This window comes from Zeus faber, assembly GCF_960531495.2.
Source record: "Zeus faber genome assembly, chromosome: 17".
NCBI lineage: Eukaryota > Metazoa > Chordata > Actinopteri > Zeiformes > Zeidae > Zeus > Zeus faber.
Window position 1 is genome coordinate 12,293,645 of NC_137204.1, and position 13,264 is coordinate 12,306,908.

The 13,264-nt window shown below is 44.1% G+C and overlaps 1 protein-coding gene across 1 annotated transcript; it reads right to left on the reverse strand.

Annotated features, from left to right (window-relative positions):
• Nucleotides 1-714: 714 nt before the first annotated feature.
• On the reverse strand, nucleotides 715-7,468 carry reep5 (receptor accessory protein 5). The gene is made up of 5 exons (XM_080017478.1): nucleotides 7,271-7,468; nucleotides 6,979-7,072; nucleotides 4,184-4,322; nucleotides 3,893-4,061; nucleotides 715-932 (listed from the first exon to the last, which is right to left on the reverse strand). Exons 1-5 carry the CDS (start codon nucleotides 7,386-7,388, stop codon nucleotides 883-885), a joined length of 570 nt encoding a protein of 189 aa, XP_079873604.1. The 5' UTR covers nucleotides 7,389-7,468; the 3' UTR covers nucleotides 715-882.
• Nucleotides 7,469-13,264: the final 5,796 nt, after the last annotated feature.

Genomic DNA, 13,264 nt, shown 5'->3' on the forward strand with positions numbered 1-13,264 from the left:
AGCTGCAAGTGCCGAGGCCCAACAGCCAGGGGCCGAGCTCTGGTTCGGTATTTTCTTCGTTTTGGAAAATGAACTTCCATTATGTTGTTTTGAGAAGCCTAGTGTTTGTCTTTTTTCAAATCACATTTATATTTATTCACTTTATTATTAAAGAAAAATAAAACAAACTCTGGCTGATTGACTCTTTTGCAGATGCCATTTTTCCTTTATTCTTTATTATTATTATTATTATTATTATTATTATTATTGTGTAGAAACTGGGAAAAAAAATAATAATTCCGCTTTAAATTTTGAAGAAAGGTGTCATTTTTAACTTGTGGTTCTGGCGCCAGGCAAGGTTCCACATGTTGACACTCCAGATCAACATGCATTTCGACCTGGAGAGCCCACTCTCTTTTTTAAATCCAACTGTGGATGTTGTAAGATCAGGGTGTCGGACGTTGGGGTTTCATTTATCCATTTGTAACAACTTGTCCTTTATTTATAGTTCAATTTGTTACATTTCATGCATAACATTCAATTGCAAATAATAGTTATCACTTGCACTGATACACGCCTAATTCACAATGGATAAAAATAAACATAAAACCAGAAAAATTCCAGTCAAAAAGGTTGTTTTTTTTATTAGCATACATATTTCAGCAGATGATTCTTTGGCCCTGGGGTGCAAAGTGTGATGTCAGTTCCTGGATAAAAGCTTGCTTCAAACATTGGTAGAATTTGACCGTTTTCTGTCTCTTTTATTGATATAAACCAAAGTTACACTTAAGCACACTTTATATAAATATCAGCAAAAACTTACAAGGCAACCTTTAAATTTGAGGGAATCGAATGGAATCTATCCACTCACTATATTTCACGGTGGAAAGGGGAGCATCACTTTTAGCAGGCCTTCTTTTCTTCAAATATGATGTTTGCCGTGGCTTTCTTGGCTGCGGGAGAGAGAACAGAATAGTCGGGTGAGGTATACGATGTAACACCACCGATACAAATCCCCGCGGTCACACCGAGCGCGTATCCGCCACTGGATCCTCCGGGTTGTCGGAGTTTCACTTCACCGAATACGTCCAGGAAAACGGGAGAGCCGGTGTTTTTTTTTTACCAGCGCAACACCGGGCTGTTTGCTCGGCTGGACACTAATCGTCTCCCATGGATGAGAGTTTAAAACCCCCTTTATAAAGTGTTCATACAAACAATTCACTGACACGTTAATGTTACTCACGTAATTATTCAGGAAAATGATGATGGCTTCATTTCCCATAAATAAAACAAACAAAAGAAAAACAAAAACTTGGCCCGCGTCACTCCGGGTCGCACGGTCCGACGGAAACCGGTCGCAAGAGTGAAAAATGGTGAGCGCATCCCCGGAGCCGCCGATCGGGCGCGGGAGCTCTGCGCGGTGCAGCTTTTTGGACTTTTGGTGCGTCCTCGCCGTTCGGCCTTTTAGGCAAGGCTCAAGACCGCGTGTATTTCCTTCACCGTTTACCGATAAACGGTAAATGAGATAAGATGAGATAAACCCTTTATTAGTCCCAGCACCGGGGAAATTTACATTGCTACAGCAGCAAAAAGGGGGACAGCAGAAAATACAGAGCATATCAAGGTCAGCGCTGTCAACAATATAAATTATATATAATGAATATAATTTAATTAAATTATAAATTAAATACTTTTTTTTTTTTTTTTTTTTTTTTTTTTTAATAAATAAATAATCCTAAAATAGTTCCGCTCGCTGGCGCTAAACATTGAAAACTCCCGTATGATGAGTCTGTGCTTGGAGGGGTCATTAAATGCCCTCTGGATGTTTCCTAGAAACATTATTTAAAATTCTTTGAGAAACTCCGGAAGATCGCTCCGGGGAACGTACCACAGCGTTGCATTGAGGTTAGATTAACATGTGAATGACATCTGTCAGAGGGTTGAACTCACATACAACGCAAATCAAAATGACTACGTATCTATTCACAAGAACTTAAACAACCTCTGATTCAGGGCTTGTTTATTTCCGGGGACGTTTGATTAAATCGACAACTGTATTGTGTGTATTGAGAAACACAAGACATTTAATAACACGCAATTAATATAATCCTTAAAACCCCCTACGGCGGCGTGCCTGAGACAGGGTTGTGTTTGTTGATTTATCGAAAGCAATTAGAAAATTCCAGAAAGCCCCCTCGGATCCCTCGTGATTCCCCTTTCCTTACCGTGACTAAACGCGTGGGGGCTGCATTCACCGCCACAAGAATCAGGCGAAAAGCCCTTTTAGCTGGAGTTTTACGGTGATAATTATCTCTCTCTTTTTTTTTTTTTCCCCCCATCTCAGAGGAAACGGCGATTCAAGAACAAAAGAAACTGGGCAACATTTTTAATACGTTAACAAAAACAAAACAAAAACGAAAAAAAAAAAAAAAAAATCCAAGCAAATGTATTTGTCAACTGGTCCGGGTCCAAAAAGAACTCTATCAGGTGTTTGCAGCTTGGACTCCGAGTGGGATTGGAAGGGGGTGGGGAGGAGCGGGTTGCTGTTCCTTTGCTCTTTTATTTCATTTCCTCTACTCTTTATAATACCATCTTGCCGGCACATAGAATTGTGCCGGCAGGGGCTGAGCTCTGGTTTGGTATTTTCTTTGTTTTGGAAAATGAACTTCCATTGTGTTGTTTTGAGAAGCCTTTTTTACATCATTATTATTATTATTATTATTATTATTATTTATTTTCTTTTGTTCTGGCGAAAGAAAAATAAATCCAACTCTGGGTGATTGACAGCTGCCCCTGTGACTCCTTCTCCCACCACTAACCTGCCGCCTAATCATTACAGGCCCTTGTCAAAGTGGCCCAGATCCTCACGCGTGCCCATTTTTTCCCGCTTCCAACACACCGACCTCGAGAACCGACTGTTCCCTCGCTGCCTGATGCATCCCGCCCCTCGACAGGTGCCACTGGAGCGAGATGAGCAACGTTAACCACCTTCCCTTCCAGCCAAAGAAAGTAAAATGAACTTCCTTGCCAGAGTTATTCTATCCTTGAAGCCCAATGAAATAACTAATGACCAACAGACTGTTAAGCTAACTTGCTGTTTTGTGGCACCCCATGCCGATTAACCAAATGGTTTTGACCAGGGTATAAAGCTACAGCTTGACACAGCTAAAGCTAACGTGTTTAAAGCTACTTCCCCCCCATTTCATTTCGGGCTGTCTTATAGTTTGCCCGTCTCTTTTACTTGGCACTTTACTACCAGTTACGTTGTAAAAACAAACCAAAACAATTCTAACCCAACACAAACATCTGTTGTTGATGGGTAACATTTGGGAGTGCAGTCCAAAGACGAGTGAACAGTCGATCAGTTACCCACCAGCCATTTTGGGCAAAATGGAATGAATGAGCTCATTGTAAGTGGCATCACCAAAGGGAGCTCGAACGACCGAACGGTCCAGTTGGAACCGCGACAATGTGCCGGTGAGTCGCCGACGCGACGCCGCGCGAAGCTTAACCTCGCTCGGCAAACCGTCCCCGTCTTCTCGGCGGAGGACCGGAAAGGAAGGCTAACGTCCAACCGACGACTGGATCACGGCAATCTATGACGTCACACAACTGCCAGCCCCTTCCTCCAAGCGGAACGCTGTTTTGACCACGTCGGCGGAGATCATCCTCACGCAACGGGGCAACAGTGGTTCACGCGTGCAAAGGTGGAAAAATCCCGACGGACACGGACGAGGGCAGACGACTACGTGAACTCGTCTCATTTTCCTCAAAGGAAAAACAAAACAAAACTGGGACGGAGATGTTATACCTCTTGGAGCGACGACGCAAGACAGCGTGACCGGATCACCGCATCGGCAGCTGATCCCCGTTTCAGCGTTTGACCGACCCACAGCCTTGACCGTTGACTCACCTTCATCCTTAAACTTGTCGGTGGCCTCTGACACCTTGTCCGTGAGGTTCTTCACAACGTCGTCGATTTTGGCCTCGTTCCTCAGGAAGAAGGGTCGGATGATCCGCGTGTAGATCTGGACCGACCCGTTGGCAGCCGTCGGCGCCATACACCAAACCAGGAAAGCGCACTGTGTGGGGGAGGAGGGGGCGTGAACGTTTCATACTAGTCTTCGTTCAGTCCCTTTTTGGCGAACTCTGGATGGAAAATTTCTCCAGAGGGGGTTCAACTTTGGCGGCGGACGTGTTTTACCTTTCCCATGTAGTAGAACGGGAACCAGGAGAGGAATATGTCGGCGAAGAACTCGGCCACGCTGAAGATGCCGTAGACCACCCAGTAGGTCAGCCATTTGGTGTCGTCTTCTTTCGTCGCGCTCTCAATCGCCTTGATCCTGAAAGTCCGGGTGGATAATGTCAACGCAAGGCGTATTTGCGCAGCACTCACTCGGGGCGTTATCGCCTCGACAACCTTCACGGGCCGGCCGCCACTCAACCGTCCCATGTCATTCACGATTCCTATTCAGGATCGCAGAGGGCGTCGACGGACGCTCCCGCGCTCACACCGTCTATGTCGATTACGCACATTGTGGTATTTTTTCGTATTTTTACAGCTTATAGAGCTTATTGTGCGTAGTCACCGGGTGTCATGACGTTTCACTGCATATATGTATGACCGTATGTATATCTATGTGACAAATAATCTCTTGAACCTGATGTCGTTCGCGCCGGTCCGTTTGGCGTGGCGAGTCGTCTTTGTGCTCGCCCCTCTTTGCGGTTATTTTGACCTCCTTTTATTTGGACCCCGCATCATTTGTTTTGTAAACGCTCCGATGCAGTTTTGATTTTTGAAACCTAAACCTCACGATAACCAATTCATATGCACCCCAAAAATGTAATGTTGTCGTGTAACTTTTCCTCAAAGTATGGTGTTCATTTTGATCACACTATGCTACGTTCTTTCCCAATGGAATAACTACTACGATTAGTAGTCTATTGTTATGTTTGAATATCGGAGAACAATGAATAAAAGAGTTGAACTACCAAGTTAAGACGGAATTCTCTATTATAAATGATGTCCACCTTAAACGGACTTGAAGCGCATGCACACACACACCTTATTAACTACCTACAAAACGAACTAACTATGAAGAGCTTAGTTGCCGTCGACAATGGTTATAAACAGTATAATATCATTTGAATAAGTCAGAACTGGGGATGGTGGACTTTTGGGCTATTTTTTACACCTTCAAGTCAGGCCAAGTTTATTTATACAGCCCTTAATCACAAAACAGTCTCAAAGTGCTTCACATGCCCACGTTTCACATAGAAACCAACAGCAATCCGACAACGGCAATCAAACGGATGAAGCTCTGAGTTTGAGATCGCCGTACTGATTTCGATGCAGGATGAGAAGCTGTTGACGTGGAGCGGTGTCGCCGTTCTCTGTGGTTTCAGCAGCTTGAGGTTGCTTTGTTTAACCCTTTCAGTTCACTTGAATAATGACAGGTTTACAGCTTGAAGGGCGTCCATGTTCTACAAAATGTCTCCTATAAAATACAATGACTAACCACTACTAATAGTAGCTGTGCATTGAAAGCCCAATATTGTTTACTGTTAATTGCTATGAAGGAACTATTATCATTATTTCATATTTATTATAAATATTTATTATATTTAACATTATATTTTTAATGTTAATCCATCTTTCCATTTGTGTGTATGGATTCTCCTGGAGCCATCCAGCCACAGCTTAGTAACCGATACATCCCGATTGAAAAGAAAACTCATTCTCTAAATCCAGCCTATTTTTAGGTATTCTACTGTATAACATCATCAAAAGAAGCAACAAATGATTGTATACCACAGGGGCATAAGCCGTTTTTATTATTTTCAGGCTAAACAGTGATTTTATTTTGAGCCATAACCCTAGTTTCGGGGTCACTGGTGATGTCAAACCCGGAAATGACAGTTGGAGGAAGGAGGGGATGCAAAAACCACTCTCCAGTTTGTGAAAGAGCATGTTAAAATGACTCACTAATGTTGAAACTGGAACTAATGATATACGTTATCTAGCTGGTTATTTGGAGTTTTGTAAACCAAATGCCGAGTCAATTTCATGCATTGATGCATCATTACACAAGTATATTTTATTATATATATATACATATAATTTTGTTTTCACATTTATATATAGTTTTTATTAATTTAAATGTATGTAAAATTGTTATTATTTAATTTAAATTTTTTTTTTATCTTGCATGCATGCAAATACGCAAAACAAAGCCTATTCCCGCTAGACTCGTTTCGCAAATGGTTGCACACACAGCTCTCTTGGCCTTCTATTTGACTGGAGCCATTACTTGCCTCACTCAGTACTGCGTGGAGGCGGGTTGAGACACAGGGGTATATTTTTGACCCAATGCCGTGGAGCGGTGGGTGTGTTTCTTCCCCACCTATGACTCAGGACCAGGAACTTGTGGGTCAAGAAAAGGGAAACAGAACTGCTCATCTCTCTATTACATTATATATTTCAGTCCATATTGCAGTCTCTCCCGGAGCATAAGTTAGGTATAAGGTATATGTTTATCTATCTATGACATCATTTATCTCAGTCCGTATTGCAGTTTTCTCTCTTTCCCGCGGCATAAGTTAGGTATAAGGTATATGTTTGACATCTATGACATCATATATTTCAGTCAGTATTGCAATATGATCAGGTCTCTCTCTCTCTAATATGGTATATGTTTATCTATTACATTATATTTCAGTCCATATTGCAGTATGAGTTGGGTCGAAGCTATTTGATCATTTTAAACACCGGATCATCCCGGCAGAATGACATTTGAATGATATTTGATAGCTGATATGTCCCAAATTGGCCTCTTTAAACTGGGCGGTTTGACGCCCCTGTGCGTGTGTGGTTGTAGCGGCGCTTCTATTCTCTCCAGACGACCGAGGGACCGTCGACGACGACCGAGGGCTTGGCAGCATAACGGAAGAAAACACACACACACACGCACGCACACACACACACACACAAACACTTACGAGATGTAGGCCGGGTACACAAAACCGATGAGGTTGCACAGCAGCGAGGCCCCATATCCGATAACCAAGTAAACCGCGATTAGGCTGGCGATCACTGAAACACAACGTGCACAAAAAAAAAAATGACTTCTTTGCAAGGACGTCGTGGAAATATACAGACGGAAGGTATCCGACTCATCCCAATCGACAACTTTATTTCCCACACAACAACGAAGGTTCGTTCGTTCCCTCCGTTGGGTTTTTTTTTTTTTTTTTTTTTGTTCCTTGGCACATTTCATAACGCAAGACGTACCGATCGCTATGTACGTCCTCTGGACTCCGGTTTTCTCCTCGATCTTCGCCAAGACATCCGTCAGGAGATTCTTTTCGCGCAGGAAGTTGTCAAATCGCTCTTTAAAGGCCAGGGCCATGGCTGCGCTTCCCTCTTTTAACAGTGCGACTCGACCGCGGTCGGATACAATACACCCATGCAGCTGCTCCGTTCCGCCGTTGAGCTGGCAGGGCGGGCGTGACGTCACTCCCAGCCTGACCGCAGCCACACCCTGCGCTCCGATGATATTGCAAAATATCGCAATTATTCCGGATTCTCATTTCGATGGTTATACAAACGTTATGAATGTTTTTGGGGTTTTTTTTTGTTTTTTTTTTGTTGCCCAACCACATCGCTCACAAATGACAACCTCCATACAGTATATGGAACTCTTTCACATCATAACAGAATGGGCCTCACGATAAACGCTTCCCTCGTTTGTATTCATCAGATCATATTGTTTTATGATATTATCTTATTTATTTCATTCATTCATATTCAAGCCAATATTATAAAAAAAAAAAAATCCCAAGGCCAAATCCCAAGGCCAAAGCTAATTTGTGAAGTTTTAGGACGAACCGATCATTTGTTTGTTTTCTTTATTGTATACCTTATTTTATTTACATGAGCTATATCTGTTTATACGACTTGCCATGTATTGGTTTTCTGTTGAACAGAAATAAAGATTAAAAAAAAATAAAATCATAACAATAAATGTAAATATAAGTCGCCAAGAAAAAGAACAAAACAACAAATAATCAGACGAATGGTGATTTAACGTAAGCAAAATCTATTTTGATATTTTATATTCATAGTGTTGGGCTATCTTATTTCATATTTTTCCTTATTTTACAGGTACTTATACACAGGCGTATACTGTTTTATAGTTGATGGGTATATAGTACAAATTAAACTTTTTTATTATCCTTCACATTTATAATTTATAAGCATTCTCAAGCCCTGAAATTGGGGCGTCCTATTTGTCCACTAATATTTACAGATGTTTTTCTATCATATAACCTAAATAAAGATTCATCCGAAAAATGTTTTTATCTCGATATTTGTCAAATAACAGCAAGACATCTTTGGATTTTAAATGATTTTATCCTTTAGTCTGGTTAAAAAATAAAAAAATATGAGTTAGACAGTTATATGAGTTATATGAGTTATAATATGAGTTAGATTGACCGTGTGATTATAAAAGGCGCTTCACAGACTATTTCTGGTCATTTATGGCTATTTCTGTCCTTCTCTAAGATGGCGTTGAGTGATAGTGGCTGTAATGTTGTGTGAACAAGATAAGAAAAGATGAGCTAAGACAACACTTAATGAATCCCCTGAAGTAAATTCAGACCTTACAGCAGTCAAAAAAACAGTGCAGTCGGGGATGTAAATAAAATGAGATAAGAAATAACACATATATGCACTTGGCTCACTCACTATATGACTAGTGAGTGAGCCAAATATGGGCAAAAAGCAGTTAGTCTACGATAAGTACAAGTTATAGTATTGCAGTGCTACTAATAAAAGTGACATACAGTAGTAACAGCAGTGAAACCCATCATGAAGTAATAGAGTAGTAGTACCAGCAGGGGCGTGTCTATGGGTGGGTTGGGGAGGGAATTGCCCACCCAGAGATAAGCCTCGCCCACCCAGAGGAATCATCTGCCCATCCAATGAAAACAAGAAAATCACCGAAACATACCTGTCAACCCTCCCGTTTTCCCTGGGATTCTCCCGTATTGTACCCTACTCTCCCGCTGTCCTCCCATTTAAATTTTGTGCTTTAAATCTCCCGTATTTTTAACCTTTCTAAAAGAAAAAGAAAAAAGGTTGGCAATCAGAGCGATCTCCGCTCTGATCGCTCCGCCGAACCAGTTTCTCCAAAGAAAACAGATTAAAAACAGTGTGTTTTTATCGTAGATGTTGCAGATTGATTGAATGAATCAAAAAAGCCCCATGAATAACGGGGAGACTTTCTCAGTCACTCTCTCACCCCCATTCTCAAAATTAGGTTATGCCCTTATGCCCTTGCCTGAAAGCAACATTTTTGTTGTGACCCAAATAATCCAAATGTACGGTGGCCCTGAGAGCTCAACGTACTGCAACTTAAGAAAGCACATGCAAACATACAAAACACAAGCAAATTCAACCACATTGACAGAAAACACAAACGCAAAACTGCATTACGGAAGTGAGCCACATGGGATGCACTGATTGTGTCTGTAATAATAAGAATTTATACAAGTAACAAACTGGAGCCGCAACTATCCCAGACCAATTGCGCCACGCAAGACCACCATGTCCAAATCCTCCACCTGCTCCCTCCATGCAATTAATTAATTAATTGAAAAAACTTTTATATCAATCCACAGTTTTCAAACATTTAAGTGCGGTGTTCCAGAGAAAACGGCATCTACTGGCACCGTAATACTGGGGTGAAACTCGCAAACACTTTGAATCTTTTGGGTGAACGAACTCAACTGAATCACTTCATCAGTTGAGCTCAAAGTCAGTCGCGAGTACTGTTTACCTGCGAACCAATCAGTGATTCACTGAATCAGTGCTTCAGGGAATAAAAAACCGAAAACGATTTCACTTATTTTGGGATACTCAGTGTGAGAAATACAGGGCGTGGCGTGTGAGCGTGTGAACTGGTTGATATGGGTGAGTCTCACTGTCAAAGCCTGAGACTTTGCAGCTCTAGTGGGGAGCATTACGCACACTGCCAAGCAGACACGCCTTCTTCCCAGCCCTATACCCTTCCTTCAGGGACAAGCTTAACTATAAAAAGAAAAATGCGTTTTTGGTTTCGCAAACTCAACAGAAAACTGGCATATGAATGCGGCCCCCGCTTTCCCGCACTACTGCTTAGAGGTAGAGGTGTTGTCATCAGAGGCTCCTTCCTCTGTGCTCGTCCGGTCTGCATGCGTTCAGGGCACTTTGTCACCAGCTCTCGGATCTTGTTCTCAGGCCCGGGCCACCACACACTCATGCGTGCCCTTTCTCGACACTTGGTGATGCCATGGTGCCCATCATGCATACGGTGGCCTATGTCACCTCTCATACTGTGCAGGATAACGATGTGATTCCTATACAACACAAGTCCCCTTGAGATTGTCAGGCTATTTCCCCATTGGTCGTATGCTTTGGCTTGTACTGGAATGCTACTCACTTGGTAACTAATTTGCTCACCACTTGCAGGTCATAGTCCGTGCTCCTCTCCTGCTCGATCTATTCCAGTTTTGAGGGTGATGCGGGTCATGCCATGGGAGCTGCATCGTGTCAGATGCATCAACACTGGAACGTCACAGGTTAGTTCTGACACTTCACTCTGCATGACTGGCAATGGCTGTCCGGATAATTTGTCGGCTACTGTCAGTGTTTTTCCTAGCACATACCCCGCAGTGGGGTCGTATTTCATCAGACGTATGAGCAGGTGCTGGCACCTCCCAGGAACCGTGTCAAGGCCTTTGTTGTTGATCAGAGGGACCAGCAGCTTATGGTCTGTATGAACTGTGAAACTGAAGTTTTCTAGGCCGTAGAGGTAAGTGGAGAATCTCACACAGGCCCAAAATACTGCCTGACACTCTTTCTCTATCTGTGCATAGCGCTTTTCAGCATCAGTTCTCAACCAGAATGCGACTGGTTTCAATCCATCAGAATGTAGCTGTAGCAGTACACTACCTAGCCCGTAGCTGCTTGCGTCTGCGCTAACTATAGTGGGTTTGTTTACATCATAGAATCAAGATTGGGTGCGGTGAGATTAGTTGCTTTGCCTTGTTGAATGCCTTGGCTTGTGCTACATCCCAGATCCACACAGCCTCACATTTCAGCAGGTCGTTGAGGGGTCTCACCATTTCAGACAGGTTGGGCGGGTTTCTCCCCAGGTAATGGACCGTACCCAGGAACCTCCGCAGACCTGGCACGTCAATTGGATGGCTGTAGATCTGTGATGGGTCTTACTTTTGAGGGGTCAGGCTGGATGTCTCTGTTGATACTGAGCCATAGGTAGTTCAGCTACTTTTGGAGCAGGCAGCACTTTCTGTCATTGGGCTTAAAGCCTGCGCTCTCCAGGATCCGCAGGAGGCTTTGGAATCTCTCCTTGTGGTCCTTCTCATCCCTGCCGTGGACGAGGATATCGTCCATGTAGACCTCAACTGCTTCGTGGACTTGGAACAACACTTCCCTCTGAAAAATCTCTGGTGCACCGAAGAGTCCAATTGGGAGCCATTTGAAAAAATATCTCCCCATGGGTGTGATTAATGTAGTCAATTTTGGCTGTTTCACTCATTTCTAGCGGAATTTCCCAAAAGCTGCTTGCCGTGTCGAGCAGGGAAAACACACAGGATTCTGCCAACTGTCGCAGTATGTCATCTATGGTAGGTAAAACAAACTTCTCCCTCCACACAGACTTATTTGGTCATTTTGAGTCAACACAGATCCTCAACTCGGCTGTTTTCTTAGGGACTGGGACCATGGGGGATGTGAGATAAAAATGATGATCAATGTTAATGATTCAAGATGCTTATATCTGGGCGAGTACTGAAGACCTGTGCTAACCAGCCAGCTCCGGTGTTCACTACAATATTCAACATCTCCCTGGCTGAATCAGTGGTCCCGTCCTGCTTCAAGAGGTCCACCGTCGTTCCTGTCCCGAAGATCGCTTCTCATGCCTGCTTGAATGACTACCGTCCGGTAGCCCTCACCTTGGTGGTCATGAAGTGTTTCAAGAGGCTGATAAGGATTATATCTGCGCCTCCCTCCCCCGCACCTTGGACCCGTTGCAGTTTGCGTACCGGCAGAACAGATCCACGGATGACGCGGTCTCCCAGGTACTGCACACCACACTCACGCACCTGGATGGCCGGAAGGGGGCCCACATGAGAATGCTGTTCATCGATTACATTTCAGCTTTCAATACCATAGTCCCCACCAGACTGGCTGTCAAGCTGAAGGAGCTTGGACTGAATACTCCGCTGTGTGCCTGGATCCTGGACTTCCTCACAGCCCGGCCCCAGGTGGTTCGGGTGGGGAAGCACATGTCTAGCTCCCTCACCCTGAATACAGGATCCCCCCAGGGCTGCGTCCTCAGCCCCCTACTGTATTCCCTGTACACACATGACTGTGTGGCCAGGTCCAGCTCCAACACAATCATCAAGTTTGCTGACGACACCGTTGTCGTGGGCCTGATCACCGACCGCGATGAGAAGGCCTACCGAATGGAGGTGGCTGACCTGTCACAACAGCCTACACCTGAACATCAGCAAAACTAAGGAGCTGATTGTGGACTTTAGGCGAGGATTACAACCGAGGACGCACACGCCCTTGGTGATTAATGGGACTTCTGTTGACACGGTGAGCAGCTTCAAGTACCTGGGAGTCCACATCACAGAGGATTTAACATGGACTTTACAAACAGACCCTCTGGTGAGAAAGGCAAGGCAGCGTCTTTACCACCTCAGGCAGCTTAGGAAATTCCGGGTCTCGGTGAGGATCCTCAAGTCCTTCTACTCTGGGGCAGTGGAGAGCATCCTGACAGGCAACTTCACTGCCTGGTTTGGGAACTGTACTGCTCAGGACAGGCGGGCCCTGCAGAGGGTGGTGCGTTCCGCTGAACGTACCACTGGAACTACCCTCCACTCCCTGCAGGACTTATACACCAGGAGGTGTAGTAGCAGAGCCCACAGGATCATGAAGGACCCTCATCACCCCAACAATGGACTGTTCCAGCTGCTGCGGTCAGGCAAGCGCCTCCGCAGTCACACAGCGAGAACAGAGAGACTGAGACAGAGTTTTTTCCTGCCAGCCATAAGAACTGTCAATGCTGACCTCACCAGGGGTCCTCACTGAACCACACACATAGGCTCCACTACCTTCTGTACTGTATTTAGCATACTGTACCGCATACTGTGTCACTGTTCTGGGTTGTTCGGTGTTACCGTATTGCTGCGCCGTACTGTTGTATACTGTGCT

Excerpts from the sequence above, each read along its gene's own strand:
- reep5 (XM_080017478.1), bottom strand. The coding sequence starts at position 7,388 with ATGGCCCTGGCCTTTAAAGAGCGATTTGACAACTTCCTGCGCGAAAAG. Across the intron at positions 4,323-6,978 it reads GTGTACCCGGCCTACATCTC|GATCAAGGCGATTGAGAGCG; the intron begins GTAAGTGTTTGT and ends CCGGACTTTCAG. Across the intron at positions 933-3,892 it reads CGACAAGTTTAAGGATGAAG|CCAAGAAAGCCACGGCAAAC; the intron begins GTGAGTCAACGG and ends TCTCTCCCGCAG.